The 19434-nt window shown below is 41.9% G+C and overlaps 1 protein-coding gene across 1 annotated transcript in view; it reads left to right on the top strand.

Annotated features, from left to right (window-relative positions):
* LOC128743167 (acetylcholine receptor subunit alpha-like 1) overlaps nucleotides 1-19434 on the top strand; it is a 59429-nt gene that overhangs the window by 35245 nt on the left and 4750 nt on the right. Inside the window, exons 6-7 of the mRNA XM_053839691.1 lie at nucleotides 12718-12938; nucleotides 13062-13321. Of these exons, the coding sequence (XP_053695666.1) occupies nucleotides 12718-12938; nucleotides 13062-13321 (481 nt within the window). The remainder of the gene's footprint in view (nucleotides 1-12717; nucleotides 12939-13061; nucleotides 13322-19434) is intronic.

Below are 19434 nucleotides of genomic sequence, written 5' to 3'. Positions count from 1 at the left end.
CTTCGCATATGCTTGTAGCAAATAATAGCTGATGAAGCCATCAACCAACCAACTTGTTCAATAGTTTACTCTGTGCGAAATATAGGGTAAATGCATAATATTTCGCCCCTAGAACCTAATTTTCAATTAACTTTGAGAGTTTAGCTAGCTTAGTTTGGATTTTTTCAAATTTATGTTACCAATTTCGGTCAATTAAATTTTTCTCTACAGGAATTTATGATTTTTATCATTAATCGATTACGTTGTATTATTGGAATTGGGCATTTAAAATCTTCAAAAATGTTTTAATCTTCGCCCCCTATATTAAATTTTGGTCCCCCGTATGTACTAATTTTCGCCACCATGCGGAAAGACGCGTTGTAAACCGTTTTTTCATAGAAATATTCAAATTTAATTATTTTGAGGATATCTGGACCTTAATATGAATGAATAAGACTCGCCTTTCTTTTTTTCCCCGATATTATTCGATTTTTGCACGGCAATTGAATTAGTGCTTCCATACATTTCCAGGGGTTGTCGTTATCACAGCATCAGGTTGCTGTGATAACGACAACCCCTCAGGTATTTCCTGGGTCATTTGTAATGGAATAACCTATATGATTTTATGAAATTATCACTCGCAGAAATTTAGTCATTTTGCACATTTACTTGCATTTGCATTATTAACATATAAAATAGGCGATAAAATATAAAAACCAACTAATTATAGGCAGCCACTAATGATGCCGTTCAAAATCTATAGCGATTATTGATAAAGTTTTCTTATTGTTAACAATTAATAACGATAATAAGACAGTATAAGCAAAAATACATAAGAAATAGAACAAAAATGTTAAAATAATAACAAGCCAAGAAGAAGATTTCACTTTAAACCCTCCAATTTTCGATATTCTTCCGTGATGATAAAGTTTGATGGTATTATCGATATAAGATTACTAGCGATAATATCAGTAGCACACTTTTCATCACAGTTTTGAAGGTTGCAATTTATAACTGTGCAGTCCAATTCTGGCCTTAGTTTTCAGAAGGTCGCATAATGCATGCAAAAGGGTTGATTATGCGACCTTTTGAAAACTAATGCCAGAATTGAGTGCGAAGAACGCAATAAACACGGGGACGAAAGACTAAAACATCGAATTTTTGTGTGCTATTTTTCGCCCCCTTTCCAAAACAATAAAATTTCTTCAAAATTCACCATTATTACGCGTTCATGCACTTCAAAATGTTTTTTGTGTTATTTAAAAAAACCCCGATAATACGTATCGTAAATAGCATTAATTTATACTATTTCCCAGCATTTCAGAAAAAGCTCAGTTTTCTTCATCCGAAGAAAATAGTGTTGTTTAGTGTGAATGTAGTGGCGACATTTTAAAGTTCAAAATTTCAACATAAATAAATTACAAAATTCTACGCAATTGATGAAAAATGAAAATAGATTTGATGTTTTGAAAGGAGACATACATTTTGTTGCAATGCCTAAAGGTTGAGATAGGTATATAATAAAAGCAACTTTTACTTGGGGGCGAAGGCTAATGCATCTTCCTCAATAATTAGTACAGGTCGGACTCGATTATCCGGGTGAAATTTTTTATTAAATACGTTTTTCGAAATGTGTAGGGTAGATGATCCATTAGTTGCGCCACTAAGCACAATATAACTTCATTTTGCTTGTTTATTGAGGTATATGCTTCAATTAATGCTTGTGGGATATAAATTTATCAAATACAAGGTATTTATCACAAGGCAAGACAATTGCTTTCGTTGTACGAATAAAGAAAAAATGATATGTATTGTATGTATTGTATAAAGAAAAAATGAATTTTCCGATTCAATTATATTGTACCAACAGTTGCGCTAATGTTTCCTTAATTAAGTTTGATGTTTCTTTAATTGTGTTATTCCATATACATTGCTAGGTTGCTAAGTGAAAAAACATCGTAGCAAAACTATAGATGAGCGCCTATAGTTGTGCGCTCCAACTGCGCGTTAGATTTTGGAAAATTGGCATTTTAGCAAATAATGCTTTAATTTTAAATGGTGTAGTCTAATTACCTGTGGTAATTAGTCTAATTACCTGTGGTTGGTAAACGGCTAGATAATGCGGAATATAGACCCCATAGTGGTCGTTAGCCTCTTATCCAGCAACTCCGATCCCGACCTCCTCGTGGTACCAGCCGGAATACGAGCAACCTTAGCGGAGATCGGGTAACCAACCCCGGTGGAAACTAAGGTCGTATACTAACCGGGAAGGAGGTAGTGAGTCTCGGCACTATAAGATGGCAGCCCCATCACGAGACTCGGTAGTGTTGCCCCAGTACGGCTACACACCTAAACAACACAAACTAACAACATTCAAGCATATTCGGAGCGGAATATTCGGTATCGACCTAGGCGACGAAATAAGGACGACGAATGGAGACTCGGGACTTGGAACTGCAGATCGCTAAATTTCGCAGGTTGCGAGCGGGTGCTGATTGAACAGCTGGAACCCCGCAAACTCGGCATCGTAGCTCTGCAGGAAATCTGTCGCAAAGGAGAGAAGGTATGGAAGATCCGTGGCGGAAAGGCCCAGTTTTACCAGAGCGGTGGCGCTACCAACGAACTGGGAACGGGCTTTGTAGTGCTGGGCGGAATGCAGGATCGCGTGATAGATTGGAAGGCGATCAACGAGAGAATGTGTTTATTGAGGATAAAGGGCCGTTTCTTCAATTATAGCATCATTAACGTACACTGCCCGCACGAAGGTAGACCCGACGATGAGAAAGAAGCGTTCTACGCGAGGCTGGAGGCAACGTACGACAGCTGCTCGTCACGGGACATCAAGATCGTCATCGGGGATATGAACGCCCAGGTCGGTAGGGAAGAAATGTATAGACCGGTGGTAGGACCCCATAGCCTGCACACCGACACAAACGATAACGGCCAACGATGTATAAACTTCGCAGCTTCCCGAGGCCTGGTGATCCGAAGTACCTTTTTCCCGCGCAAGGATATCCACAAAGCCACCTGGAGATCACCTGACCAACGTACAATGAACCAAATTGACCACGTTCTCATAGAGGGCCGGTTCTTCTCTAACATCACGAACGTACGCTCCCGTCGGGGTGCGGATATTGATTCTGACCATTACCTAGTAGCAGTACATGTGCGCTCAAAGCTGTCCACCGTATACCGGACACGTCAAAGCCGCCCTCCTCGGCTGAACATCAGGCAGCTAGATAACCCACAAGCTGCCGAGAACTACGCGCGAGTACTGAATGAGGCACTGCCTTCTTCCGAGGAGTTAGGTGCTTCAAACCTCGAAGACGGTTGGGGCAGAATACGCTCGGCCATCGGAGAGGCCGCTACCGCGGCACTAGGTATTGAGCCTCGGAGTACACAAAATGATTGGTTTGATGGGGAATGCCAACAAGCGGTGGAGGAGAAAAAAAATGCTTGGAAAAATTATCTAAGTATTGCCACTAGAGAGAACCTGGCCAAGTACCGACGAGCTAGGAACCAGTTGACCACGATCCTGAGGAGAAAAAAGCGCCAAAAGGAGGATAGAGATCGTGAAGAATTAGAGAAACTATTCCGAGCTAATGACACGCGCAAGTTTTATGAGAAGGTGAACCAAACTCGGAAGGGCTACACACCGAAACCTGACATGTGTAGGGACGAGGGAGGGAATCTAATTACAAACGAGCGCGAGGTGGTCGACAGGTGGAAGCAGTTCTTCGATGAACACCTCAATGGCGAAGTCGCAGAAGGAGGCGGAACGGAAATTAACCTAGGAGCGCCCATGGAAGATAGTGATGTCCTAGCACCTGATCTCCAAGAAGTCAAACGAGAAATCAGGCTGCTGAAGACCAATAAAGCCGCTGGGAAGGACCGCCTACCGGCAGAGCTTTATAAACATGGCGGAGAAACGCTAGCAAAGGCTCTACACTGGGTTATTTCGAGGATTTGGGAGGAAGAAAAGCTACCGGAGGAATGGATGGAAGGAGTGGTTTGTCCCATCTACAAAAAGGGTGATCGGCTAGACTGCTGCAACTATCGTGGTATTACGCTGGTAAACGCCGCCTACAAGGTACTCTCCCAGATCCTGTTACGCCGGCTGTCTCCGATAGCACAAGGTTTCGTAGGGAATTATCAGGCGGGTTTCATGGGGGCTCGCGCAACTACGGACCAAATGTTTACTATCCGACAGATCTTGCAGAAATGTCGGGAGTACAACGTGCCCACGCATCACATCTTTATCGATTTCAAAGCAGCATACGATACAGTCGATCGAGACAAGCTATGGCAGATAATGCACGAATACGGTTTTCCGGACAAACTGACGCGACTGATCAGAGCTACATTGGATCGAGTGATGTGTTTCGTACGCATCTCTGGGACACTCTCGAGTCCCTTCGAGACGCGACGAGGGTTGAGACAAGGTGACGGTCTATCCTGCATGCTGTTCAACATCGCTCTTGAGGGGGTGATCCGACGAGCGGGCATTGAAACGAGAGGCACGATTTTTACCAAGAGTAGCCAACTTCTAGGCTTTGCAGATGACTTCGATATCATTGCCAGGAACTTTGCGACGGCGGAGGCAATCTACGCCAGACTGAAAGCGGAGTCTAGGAGAATTGGGCTAAAAATAAATGCGTCGAAGACCAAATACATGAAAGGAAGAGGCTCAAAGGAAACAAATGCGCGCCTCCTACGGACGGTAACCGTTGACGGCGACGAACTAGAAGTGGTAGAAGAGTTCGTGTATTTGGGATCGCTGGTGACCGCGGACAACAACACTAGTAAGGAGATCCAGCGGCGCATCCAAGCGGGAAATCGGGCCTACTTTGCCCTTCGTAAAACGCTGCGATCAGGAAGCATACGCCGCCGCACGAAGCTAACAATGTACAAAACCATTATTAGACCGGTAGTTCTTTATGGACTTGAAGCCGTGACGGTGCTTACGGAGGACATACGCGCCCTTGCCGTGTTTGAGCGGAAAGTGCTGCGGACGATATTTGGCGGAGTACAAACTGAAAGCGGAGAGTGGCGGAGGCGTATGAATCACGAGCTACAGGCACTGCTTGGGGAGACTTCCATCGTACATCTAGCGAAAGTTAGCAGGCTACGGTGGGCCGGACATGTCGTAAGGATGCCGGACGACAGTGCGACGAAAACGGTCCTCTTCAACAACCCCACCGGCACCAGGAACAGGGGGGCCCAACGTGCACGATGGCTCGACCAGGTCGAAAGCGATTTGCGACTTCTGAGACGACTAGGAAATTGGCGACGAGTGGCCCAAGACCTAGTTGAATGGAGACGAGTGCTTGAAACAGCACGAGCCACCCCGGCTCTATGCTGCTGAAGAAGAAGAAGTCTAATTACCAATACTTCTAAAAGCCTGTTTTATATAATGAATGTAATTGTTTTATCTAAAATGCTACGGTGACAAAAATATGCATTAATAACGAATAGTAGCGCAACTATTGGTACTACCACAACTATTGGATCAACTACCCTATACGTTCAAAACGTGTTTAACATTATAAAAAAAAATTTATTTCACCCGGATAATCGAGTCCGACTCGTAGTTTGTAAAACCGCTTGTCATATCGTCGTCGCAGCGATGCTGATTATTGATACATAAGGCGCCTCCATTAAGACCAAAGAAAAGGGGACGCATGGCTTTTTTATCAATTTACTGTAACATGGGTTGAACAAGGTGAAATTAGCAATCATCGATTCTACCAATTTCAAAAGCAGTTTTTTTGTTTGAAGCAAAAATTCTGTTCATGAAAATATATTCGCTGTGCTCAGATTGACAAGAAGAAAGCAGTATTTACATTTTTTCAAACAGAACCCCGCGTTTGGGCCCAAAAGCTGCTTCCGAAATTGGGCTGTTCGACGAAAAGTTAATGACTGCTAATTTCCCGACCATTTACGAATTACTGCAGTCCTATTTATCGACAGCTTCCGTACACTACTCATATGTGTGTAGCATAAGGAATTGTTTTGTGGTAAGTGAGCTTATAAAAAGTTAGAGCTTTTGTAAGCAACAATGCAAAAACATATTAGTTCAAGTTTTCTCAGATGACTCCTCCAATTTAGAAATAATCATTAGCAAATAAAATTATTTTACTGGAGCTTCATTTTTGCTTCCACAGATGTTCTTTGGTCAGAAATTATAAACATAAAAGTGTGCCAGAGGCAGAGAAGGTTCGATCATTTTGACTCAATTTTGTTTCATGTTTCATACGTAGCAACCAGAATGCATCACAACCAGGGATGGAAGATCAGTCATTTTGTTAAAATCTGTGAGTTATCGCCACACGCACAGATCACGATCCGTACAGATCATGACAAACAGTGAATCTTTAGCGTTGATCACTAGATTTTGTTCTCTAAACAGTCTCAGCAGTCGATCACAGTTTTACCTAGCTGCGAGAAAAAAGGTCACACAAGTTGTTTGTATTATGATTCATACGATGTACACAACCAATCGTCTGTATCTGTTATATTTCTCAACGCAATTATGCAATGAACTTGATCTGACATGAGGTTGGTAATAATCTGTACAGATCGCGACAAAGTGTTTGTCGCTTACAACTAGTGATCCAGCTAGTCAATGAATCTGAATCTGATCGCTTCTATGATCTTGATCGCTAGAAGTGATTTTTTCCCATCCCTGATCACAACAAAATAAAGGGACAAACAAATGTTGTCTCGCGGGTATGAGTAGGATAACTTTCGATGAGAATATATTTCGATACACACTCGCTCTCACGAGCGCTTGGTTTGGTGTTACAGGTTTACGTGTTAAATACGTGTTTGTGGCAAATCGGCTGGTTAAACAAAATACGTTATCAGTAACTTGAATAAAAAGGATAACCAGTAAAAAACTTAAGAAAAAGACTAGCTTGCTTTGACTAGCTTGGCAATCTGATAAGTACCTGAAAAATGAAACACGGAGAGCTTTTTTTGGCGAAAGTCGGTCTTATTTTTCAACATACTCTCCTTTTAGGTCGATACAGCGAGTCCAACGATTTTCTAACTTTTTGATACCGTCCGAAAAGTACTCGATCGGAAGGTCTCCAAAATACGCCTCAGTTTCAGCTATGAGCTCCTCATTTGAGTAAAAATGCTTACCGGTAAGCCATCTCTAGTAATAGTCGCTGGGGGCCAGGTCTGGTGAATACGGTGGCTGAGGAACCAATTCGAAACCGATTTCATGCAATTTTGCTTGTGCAACTAAGCGTGAATGAATAGGCGCGTCGTGATGATAAAGCGTTTTTTTCTTCTTCAAATGCGGTCGCTTTTCGGCGATTTCGATTTTTAATCGGACCAATAATGATGAATAGTGTGCTCCGGTTATGGTTTTACCTTTTTCAAGATAATCCACGAATATTATGCCATGTGCATCCCAAAATACGGAGGCCATAACCTTTCCGGCCCATTGTTGCGTTTTTGGACGCTTCGGAGCACTTTGGCCCGGTAAAGCCCACTGTTTTACCTGTTGCGTTGACTCAGGAGCGCAGTAATGGATCTAGGTTTCATCCATGGTTATGAATTGGCGCAAAAACTTGGTCGGTTTACGTGAAAATAACACCAAATTCTGCTGGGAAGTCGTCACACGAATTGGTTTTTGGTCCACTGTTAGCAAACGCGGCACCCATCGCGCGCAGAGCATCTTCATGCCCAAAACTGAATGCACGATATTGCCCACGCGTTACAATGACATGTCTACAGCATTAGCTACCTCTCTCAATTTCACTTTTGGATCATTCAACATCATATCATGGATTTTTTCGACGTTTTCTGGTGTAGTGTCCTCTTGTGGGCGCCCAGATCGCTCAGCATCAACTGTGCTCGTACGGCCACAACGAAACTCGGTAAACCACTTATGAATCCTTCCAATCGCCAGTGCAGAGTCCGGGTAATACTTATCCAGCTTGGTCTTGGTCTTGGATATCGTTTTCTTGCGTAGATAGTAGTGTTTGATCAAAGCTCGAAACTCAAACTTTTCCATATTAAAAAAAACTCGGAGGTTAGTTGATTTTCAGTGCTGTAACTTGTTAATGCGTAAACATAAATGACTGAAGTTTTGACAGGCGTCATTTGATGGATCAAGCTCGACAAAAATGGTTCACATTACTGAATACTAGTGCCATCTCTTAGAATTTTCAGGTACTTACCAGACTGCCTAGTACCACTAGTAAGTTACCAACGCTACTTTGGCGACTACCAGACACTGCCGCTGCCGACACAGTGTGACATGATCAGGTTTTGTTGCGTACAATACATATTGCATATAATACAATTTTGCATGCAACAGCATGGTTATCATGAAACATCTGTATCCACGATAAACAGCTACGATATCTTTTTTTATACGATTTTTTTACCGATAAACAGCTACGATATCATAACTTTGAAACTGCTTGTTTGTTTTCAATAAAACTTCCTGAAAATTTTTATGATAACAAGAGCTTTCATTTAATAGTAAGACCGTTGAAACCGGTTGTGTGATTCCGGAGAAAACCGTATCACGTATTTTCACATTTTTGCTTGTAACTTTCGAACGAAACATCGGACCACAAAATAATTCGAAAGTGATATAGGGTAAGGAACGAGTTAAGCAGTGTCACCTATTTTAATCAGTTGAAAATAAATGAGCCGAAAATGCACTTTTTTTATTCATATTTTCAAAATCTTTTGATAGGATCATCTTCACAAATCACTTAACCATACATTTGATTCACACAAACACAATTTACTGGGTTTCCGACAAGAAATATGAACTATCGTGTTGCCAAGATACTGTTTCGGTTCTGGAAATAAGAATTATAGGTTTGAAATTAACTGAAACCTCCAATGGTGAAAACGTGGTTCAATACTTTCAAGAGAAATGTATGTTCATAATTAATTTTTCTTTATTAAAAACAACAGAATAGACAGCTTTTTCAATAATTTTCGAAGATTTTCTCAGTGATTTAATGAAGCAACGATGTGTTTCAATGTTATTTGCTTTGACAACACTGTTCTGAGTCGGACCGTGCGTACTGCTATGTTTACCTCTTTTGTTCTCCCACCATCCTTATGAACAGCGAGTGAGACGTCAAACTCGCAGTTTCCCATTAGAACACTAGAGAATAAAAGAGACGACGAATACCGTTTGCCGAACGGTGCGGTGAGTGTATACCCCGATAAACAATTTAGACAGATGGCATTTCACGCATCTATGCCGATATGCTATGCCGATTACGCATCAGATGCCGATTAGTAGGTCGCGGATAGGAACGCGAACTTACTGAATAGTGGGAAAAGTTCGAGGGATTTTTTACGGGGACGTAAAAAAATTCAGATTTCAGGATTGCTTAAAAAAGCACCTTGAGGGTGAAAATATGTTCGGTCTGATCAAAATTAGTTCCACCGCTCCAACTTTTAAAGCGGAAAATCCAAAGTTTAGCACAACAATAGTGTCTTCCAATGGTAACAGCTTGAAGAACTAAAGATAGCAAGAAGATTGGTATTTTGATATCCCCAACTTAGTCAACCCAGCGCTTGTAATAAGGTAAAACAATCAGTGACCCGCTTAGACTGCTTAAAATCGGTTCTTTACCCTACTAGGCATTATTAAAATCGGTTCATTCATGCGCTTTTACTTTTGTTTGAGAGGTATTATTGCCTAGTATATCACTATTACATCTCCGAGAAACAGGCGATAGAAAAGAAACGTTCCGCACACTTTGTGTGACTTTGTGGTTTAATTATTTACAGAACTACAAATTAGGCGTGTAGGACGCTATATCTCTGCATTTTAGTGTTGGTAAGAGGAGATGCTTATCAACTTAGGGTCTATATTGCCTCGTTTCAATATGCCTGATTGTTGCTTTCAGGTATAATAAGTTCAAGTTGTCACACGGCTTTAGAGCCATAAATATCGGATGTGCATAGTATTGGTCGATATTAATTAACAAATTATAGTTGTTTATGAGTTTACATTGAATTTTCAATAAAAAGCTATATTTTATATCTCAATTTTCGTAATTACCGGCTTTACAAGAAGTTTTTCGAATATCCAGGTTTCATATAATTGGTGCTTACATACTTACGGTATTGATCAGCATGCAGGGCCCTGATAAGGTTGCACAATGAGGAACAGCATGCTGCCCCAAGTATGCTTTTTCCAGCCATCATTTTGCAATTTTCATCGGTCCTGGTCAATAACGGAGTAGCAGCACACGGGCGATATCCTATACTTATGCTTATGCCTATGCTTTAATTCTTTATAGAACTACAAATTAGAAGGAACTGGAACACAAGGACAGGATACAGGCATTTGGAAAGTATAAATATAGCAAATTGCGGTCATTTATACAATTCTACTATTAACTACCTTATTATAAAATGTTTTTGACGATTTACCGAATTCAAACAAGTGTTCCACCAAGGAAAACGCACCGATACAAGCAGCGGTAGGTTCGTTGAATCCAAATACAGTACGATGCGACTGAGGTTGCAGTAATCTCGCGGAACGGAGAGAATGTAGAGGAGCACGAAAGCCAAGCAACAAAAGAATGTTCGGAGAATCGATTGTTCCGTTGAACACTTTAGCGACATATACATCTTGCTGCACTTTCCAGCGCCATTCTAAGGTATCAAGACTGATGAGGTGACACCGATCAGGATACGACGGATCAGGTTCACAGGATCACGCCAAGGAAGATCACGTAGTGCTAAGCGGATGAATCTCTTCTGCACTCGTTCAATTCTCAGAGTACAGGAAATTTGATAGGGAGATCAAACCAGGCATGCATTTTCCAGTTTCGGTCTCACCAGAGAGCAATACAGATCTTTTAAACAGCATGGATCCTTAAAATCCCTTCCGATTTTGGATGTAAATCCGAGCTGCCGCGTTGCTTTGAATATGACAGTCCAGCGATTAACGTTGAAGCAGAGCTTAGGATCAAGGACAACGCGCCAGCCGTTGACCTTATCAGCTATCTTGAGTACATGCCCATCAATGTTGTACTCGAACAATATTGGGCTGATAGTTCGGTGGAATGTCATAACCTGACACTTTGCCGTGCTTACGATGAGCCGGTTCTTACGACACAAGTTAGTAGAAATTGTTTCAATGGGGTTTGATTTATGAACTATGAACACAACGTTACAACGGGTTACCTTCAATTACAAATCGTCGCTTATCAATGAAGCAATGCAGCTTTGGTTTCAATTGAAGTAGCACCGCTTGGCTTTAAAACGGGCTTCATTCTGCGTCGGTGAAGCAGGTTTCATTACATCATGACGATAGCTTTTAGAGCTTAATTTGTACTTTTCTATTAAATATTTAGTAGACGGTCAGAAACTGAATACAAATGAACTGAAATTGATTAATGCATTTTCTATAATGTAAAGCTTGACATTATTAACCTAGTCAATAATGATAAATCGTGCCTGCCTTTCAATCGCCGTCAGCTGCAACAATTAGCAATTTCAATTAAAGCTTGCTTGAAAGTTTCTTTAGAATAAATGAAACAAGTCGCTCCTTGTGTGAAGCAAAAGTAAGAGAGAATCGGCTTTATTTACTTGTTTCGACGATGTCGGGGCTTACTACGAGCTTCTGAAGTAAGATATGTTCGTAGCCCCTTCCCCCTCCCTCTCTGTCAAAACCTGTCACAAATTTCAAACCCCCCCCCTTCCTCCCATAAACCGTGGACGTCATTATTGAATGATCCCCAAGCTTTATTGCTTTGTGGTACAAAGCGAAAAGCTTCATTAGCTTATGACAGTTGCTGTCAAGCTGCGAAAAATATAATTGGTTTTATTGCTGCTTTCAGCAGAGTGTGATAAGACTAGTTGAGGGCTTAAAACCGGACTCTTAAAGATGTTATAAAAACCTTCTAAAGGTTGAATTTCATGAGCTCTCAATTGGCGATAATCGATGAAAAATAGACTTCTCTTTGAAAAAATGGCCGTCATTTTGGTTATTTTCCGAATTTTCATAAACCGCTGCTTAACTAGGTTGCAAAATCATCATTGATATCCGTTCGCCAATACTGCGTTTGTTCCCGGTCAATCACCTTTACACGGTCAGCTTTCGAACGCAATTCTGATCATGAAAGTGGAACCATTTATCCTATTTCTGAGTTTTCACTTCTCGGATCTGTGAATCGCTCTTAATTTGTCAAAGATTTTGATCAACGTAACGCTCTTCTAAGGTCATGTGAACATTCCCGCAATCATATTTCACCAAAATCATCTAGGAAGACGTATAATCATGCTGAGATAAAATGTATTTCTGATTACCAGACATTAGTGAGCTACGAAGTAGAATCATCACTAGCCGTTATCGTTTGTGAAAAGTATGTCGGTTATGAAGCCATATCACGGACTCATTCATATACCTATTTTCTTCCAATCTGTTCGTTTATATTCCTGGTGACTATCTTCATGTCCTGCGGTGAGCAGTGCAGGAGGCAATACTTCGTTTTTATCCCCGGGCTTATAAATGATGATGGCTTAAAAATTGATGAATATGATTTTTCCAGCAGTTTAGAACAATGTATTTGTATCGTGCTCACTGCAGGTGTTTGTAGAATTAGCAATATAATTCAAAAATCTGTGCGATTACTCTATACATCATGTCAGTTGCTAATAAAAAATGCTAGTATGCTGTATTGCAAGCTAAGTCCCCGTAATATAATAATCTAATATAATATTTCACTCGTTCATCAGGTCACCCGTTACGCACAAAATGGCACCATGGGTGCATCGAATTTTTATAGAACTATTGCCTAGGGTGTTATGTATAGAAAGGCCGAAGAAGGACGACGAACCATCCGAAAACGAGGAGCAGCCGACCGAGGTGCTGACGGACGTGTTTCAGGTGCCTCCGGATGTGGAGAAGTACGTTGGCTACTGTGGGAAAGATTTCAGTACGGATTTTGACATTCCTGGTGAGTAATTCAGGCATTATGCCCTATCCCGGAATTTAGAGTGCAGTGCACCATGGATAACTAATCCAACTATTGTAATGATTTTACTCTTTTCTTTTCTTTTTTTCTCTTTCTGTGAACTAGCACTGCCACCGTCACGTTTCGACGTAGCCGCGTCGGGTGGCGTTGGTCCATGTTTTGGCGAGCCACCGCTACCAGCACTGCCATTGCCAGGTGGAGACGACGATCTCTTCAGTCCAACCGGCAACGGGGACATGAGTCCGAACTGTTGCGGGGATCTAAGCCCAACCTTCGAGAAGCCCATGCTGCGTGAAATGGAGAAGACGATAGAGGCTTCGAGATTCGTTGCTCAACACGTTAGGAATAAGGATAAATTTGAGAGTGTAAGTGGCATTACGAATTCAGTAGAGCGATGTTTTTTTTTCTTTCTTCAGTTTCATTTTGAGACCGAAACCGAAAGCGATATCAATAACAGAATTTCCGATTAAATTCAATTTCCTTCAGTTTCTATCTTGCCTAATGCTTCTTTTATTCGGCATCCATTTATGTCCATAGCGTAACAAAAACAAACTGTTCGGGAAATGCTTATTTTATCTTTGAACGAATGCCTTCTCTTCGTTTCTCCGCTAAACTCATTATGCTTTGATAACGCAGGGGCAAGAGAAGCAAAGAAGAACCCATCAATGCGACAGCGCAACCCCTGCCAGAGTCGATTTCATATTCAATTAGGCATTCAATTTATCACCCCTTTCATAAAAGATAAACTCGACTAGCCGTTACTAAAACAGTATTAGGCCGCAACCGAAAAGCCTGCAGCAGAGCGGCGACGGTCATCAACGCTCGTCGACCGCAGCGCTGCGGGTCAGTGAAAAGTGAAGCGTAAATAATTATGGCGACGTTGCGTTGATAGGCTTCGGTGTTTCGGCCAGCCCGAAAGAAGGTCGTCCTGCTGCCGTACGGGTAACACGGCGAACGATGTTGGAGTTTCGAAAAAAAAAAATTCCTTTGAATTTTTTTGGCTGTCTAATGAGTAAACGAACGGCAGATATTAGATGTCTAGCAGGGTACTGCGGTAGACTATTTAAAGTTTGTAGGTTACTTATTTGATGGTTTATTTAACTTAAAGCTTAATATGTTGATATTATGATTTGAAGCTTTCCTTTGTAGTAGTCTGTAGTGTTGATCACATCTTAATTATGGTTGAATTACTTCGCTCAACTAAGTTGGTTGTTTACTTGGGTATGTAATGAAATGTAAAATAAAAAAATACTGCTCCGTGTAACTTCTAACGTGTAATATTTCATGGCAGTATTAATCCAAAACGGCAGACAGTTCTTCATGAAGACATGTGTCAATGAAGGCAAATGACAGATGTTAGCCCAACTTTACTGCAGGTAATATTTGGGTAATGCACAGCTAGGGTTGCCAAGTCTGGAAATTGCAAAAACCGGCCGGTCCTGCCTTCTTCAAAAATGCGTGGGGGGGGGGGGGGGGGTGTCAGTATATTGCCGGATTTGCAATTTGGCTGAAAGTGAATGGCAGGACATCACAGTCGCAACCACAACGAACATTGAGTCGATTATTGAAGTTACCGCCAGAAGCAAAGTATTGTTAGCTGGTTATCTTCAATGATCCACTGCTCAGGATTGCTAATATATTTATCAGAAAAATTTACAAGGCAAAAAGTACAAATCCGGTTTCATGTGTCGGAAAACCGGCCTTTTTGCCAGATTGACCGGCCACCGGCTTTAAGAGTGAAAAACCGGTCGGGCCGGCCAAAAACCGGCCACTTGGCAACCCTATGCACAGCAACCAGGGATGGTTCGATTACTTTGACTCAATTTTGATTCATTTGACAGTACCGTCTCAGCCGAGCCAAATATGATAATATTATATATGAGGCATTTGTAGAACTAGTTCTAATCTACAATTTTTCTTAACAAAGTTTTGCTGTATCGTTTGTAGTTACGGTGCTACAACGCTAGTAGCTCATAAGTGACTAAATGAACGTTCATTTAGTCACTAATAAGATACTAGCATTGTAGCGCCGTAACTACAAAAGATACAGCAAAACTTTATTCAGCAAAATTATAGATAATAATCTCTTCTATAAATGTTCCATATTAAACTTTGTCATATTTGGCCCCGTTAAGACAGCAACTACTGTATCAGTCGGTAATAGTCAATGACAAGAACTCTTATTAACTTATTAACGATAACAAAGTGGTAGACCGATAATCAAAGCGTCAAAGACCCATTTTATACACTAGCAGTAGAGATACGTAGGCTCTTACAGAATTCTCAACTGTATATTGCAAGAAAAAAATTTATCTACATAAAATTCTTGTCCGTCACGGCTTGAAACAATTTTCTTTCACGGACTGAGTCATGCGACATAACCTCTTTGTCGAAAACGTGGCTATGTTTAGCAAATTGTTCTGCGCAGCATCCCATTGCAGCTCACCGCGAGCTACCGAAGGACGTTTCTTTCCTTCTAAAAGTGACTGGTCTTTAAACTGCTCCTAAAAGCCGGAGTCTTAAAACTACTACTGCTAATTTACTATCGGAACGTACATGGACTTCGAACCGAAATCGATGATTTTTTTTATTGCTGTAACAAAGTCCAACTTCAATATAATTGTTTAAGCGGAAACCTGGCTTGACGAAAAGATTCACCCCCAATCAGGAATGGAAAATCAGTGATTTTGATCAAATCTGTGAGTTATCACCACACGCACAGATCACGATCCTTACAGCACATGACAAAGAGTGAATCTTTAGCATTAATCACAAGATTTTGTTCTCTAAACAGTCTCAGTAAACGATTACAGTGTAACATGTTACCTACTTGCGAGAGAAAAGGTTACTCATGTTGTTTGTATTGAGATTCATATGCTGCACATGACCAATCGTCTGTATCTGTCATATTTCTCAACGCAATCATGCAATGAACATGATCTGACATGAGGCTTATCATAATCTGTACAGATCACGACAAAGTATCTGTCGCTTACAAGTAGTGGTGTCAATGAATCTCTGCTCCCATCCCTGCTTCCAATAGCTATTCGGGGGCATATTTTCCGTCATGAAACGTGATCGCGGCCAGCAGAACAGTAGAAAATCCTACGGCGTAGGTATGTCCATAACAAGCTGAGTTGTTCTGCCGACCTATCTCTAGTTTATGAAACACTTTATCAGCTAGTATCCGATCGTTCTATGAGCATTGGTGTAAAATATTTATCCCCTAGCCGTAGGACGACGTTAGAAGTATTAGCGAACATATCGACAATCACAATCAGCTGGAAAGATATGCTCTCATCTAGCATCGAAGGACTTAGCGCTGCTGTTCGGTAATTGTCACCAGTGCGGCTTAGTTTGGAATGTTTCGGTTGCTCCAGCTTGGAATACCAACACTCTCACGCTTCCCCTGCTTGCTCCGCAGTGTTAGACGGTTTGTTTTTACACGGCATGACACAGAATAACTCGGTGTTAAACAGGAATGATCGCTTACTAGATCTCATACTTGCTAATCATCTCGCCATACAACATTGAGTGATCAACGAAGGGGCTGGTCGGGCCATTTTGCACGTTGATCACCCCTCTTCCTGGTGCTGGTGGGGTTCTTGAAGAGAATTGTATTCATCACACTGTCGTGCGACATCCTTACGATGAGTCCGGCCCACCGTAGCCTGCTGACTTTCACCAAATATACGATGGGCATCTCTCCAAGCGCAGTGCCTGTAGCTCGTGATTCATACGCCACCGCCACTCTCTGCTTTTAGTTTGTATTCCGCCAAATATCGTCCAAAGCACCTTCCGCTCGAATACTGAAAGGGCGCGTATGTGCTCACTGAGCAGTGCCACACCTTAAAATCCATACAAGACTACTGGACTAAGAAGGGTTTTGCACATTGCTATTGCACAATGCTAAGCATTATCTTGAATCCTGCGGTATCATCTGTGACTCTGTAGAAACCATTTTCGAAATAACCAATCAAAATACAACGAAATGTAAAAAATATCACCTACCGAACTAATTCCAAGAACTTTGATACCCATATTGCTAGGTTTTACCTCCAATCCTAGACTGGCCACCCTAGTCCTAGTCCGGAATGATCAACCTGATTCATCTCATTATATGAAATAGTTCATTATATGAATTTTTAGAGTTTTTATATCCGCATGACTGATTTTCCTGCAATACAACCAGTTCTCTACCTCACAGCGGACACTCTGTCGGAATTCCGGATTTTCGGGCCCGGTATGTCTTTTAATGGCCAAATAGCCAAAGAATTCAAAACTAGATAACAAAACGAATCAAATGACACCTATTTCATCAAAATCGGTTTAAAATTGTTGATGTTATAACAATATCAATTTTGGGTACCCGGGTACCCTAGTCGCCCTGCTAAAGGTGTTATTTTTGTCGCACACATAACGGTTAAGTAGCACTTAAGGTGACTTAAATGCTTATTGGCTTGCATTTGAATAGCATTGGAAATGCTTATTGGTTACCTGGTTGGTTTCGATCGACTGTATCGTATGCTGTTTTGAAATCAATGAAGATGTGACACGCGGGCATGTTATACACCCAATGTTACTGCAAGATCTGCAGCATCTGTATGAATTTCACCATTCGAAAATCTGATCCGCAGAGCCCGCCTGATAATTCCTCACGAAACCTTGTGCTATCAGTGACAGCTAACGTAACGGGATCTGGGAGAGTACCTTGTTTGCAGCGTTTACCAGCATTTTGCTGCGATATTTACAGCAGCCTACCACCCTTTTTGTAAATGGGACAAATCACTTCTTCCATCCATTCCTTCGCTAGCTTCTTCTCTTTTCAAATCTAGGAATTAGCCATTGCCAGCTTTTCTCGGTCATGTTCATAGAAATCTAGTCGGTATGCGGAATTTTTTGGTTGACTTCTTCGAGATCAGGTGCTTGGACATTGTTATATTCTATGGGCACTCCTAGGTTAACATCCGTTGCGCCCCCTTGTGCGACTTAGCCATTGAGATGCTCATCGAAGAACTGCTTCCATCTGTCGACCACCTCGCGCTCGTTTGTAATTAGATTCCCTCCCTCGTCCCTACACATGTCAGGTGTTGGTGTGTAGCCCTTCCGAGTTTGGTTCACTTTCTCGTAAAACTTGTGCGTGTCAATAGCTCGAATAGCATCCTCCTTCTGACTTTTGACTCTTCAGGATCGTGCCCGCTTCGGTATTAGGCCAAGTTCTTTCTAGTGACAATGGTCAGATAATTGTTCCAAGCAAATTTCTTTCTCTCCATCGTTTTTTGGCATTCCCTATCAAACCGATTATTTTGTATTCTCCGCTGCTCTACATCTAGTGCCTGCGGTACCGGTCTCTCTAATGACCGAGTGTATTCTGCCCCAACCGTCTTTGAGATTTGAAGTACCTAGCTCACGCAGTAGTGCTGTTAGAGAAGAATCGGCCTTCTATAAGAACATGGTCAATCTGGTACATTTTACGTTGGTCAGGTGATCTCCAAGTGGCATTGTGGATATTTTTGCGTGAGAAAAAGGTGCTTCGGATCACCAGGGCTTGGGACGCGGCGAAGTTTATACATCGTTGGCCGTTACCCTTCGTGTCGGTGTGCTGGTTATGGGGTCCTATCACCGGTCATTTCTTCCTTATCGACCTGGATGTTTATATTCCCGATGACGATCTGGATGTCCCGTAGCGAGCTGCTGTCGTACGTTGCCCCCACACCTCGCGTAGAACTTTTCCTTCTCGTCGTCGGGTTTATCTTCATGCGTGCATTGCAGGCTGATGATGGTTTAATTGAAGAAACAGACGCGTTCTCTCGTTGATCGCTTTCCAATCTATCACGCAATCCTGCATTTTGCCCAACACTACAAAGCCCGTTCCTAGTTCGTTGGTAGTGCCACTGCTTTGGTAAAATTGGCCCTTTCCATACCTTCTCTCCTTTGCGACAGATCTCCTGCAGAGCTACGATGCCGAGTTTACGGAGTTCAAGCTGTTCGAACAGCACCCAGTCGCCATCTGCAAAATTTAGGTATCTGCAAGTGCCGGGTATCATCCTAGTATTCGTCATCCTTGTTCCGTCGCCTAGGTTGGTTTACCAAATCTCACTCTACCTAGTCTTGTCACATAGCTCGCTGTGCTTCTCTTCGCCATGGTCAATCTAGTGTTAATACGATTCTTGCAGGATAGTTGTCCAGTATTCTAACAACATGTCCGGCCCAGCGCATTCGTCTAGCTTAGGATACTTTTTGAATGCTAGGTTCGCTGTAGAGACACTCGAATTCGTGGTCTTCGTCTTCGTCACCGTTCTTCTACGCTCCGCCAAAGATGGTTCTTAGCACGCGTCGTTCAAAAACTGTGAGTACTTGCACCGTCGAGCAAGGTCCACTTCGAATGCCCATAGAGAACAACAGGTCTACTTAGCGTTTTGTACAAAGCTCGCTTTGCACGGAGGTTCGGATTTTTCGATCGCAAATGCTTGTGGGG

This window comes from Sabethes cyaneus, chromosome 3 (genome assembly GCF_943734655.1).
Source record: "Sabethes cyaneus chromosome 3, idSabCyanKW18_F2, whole genome shotgun sequence".
NCBI lineage: Eukaryota > Metazoa > Arthropoda > Insecta > Diptera > Culicidae > Sabethes > Sabethes cyaneus.
This window is presented reverse-complemented; position numbering and strand designations above follow the sequence as displayed.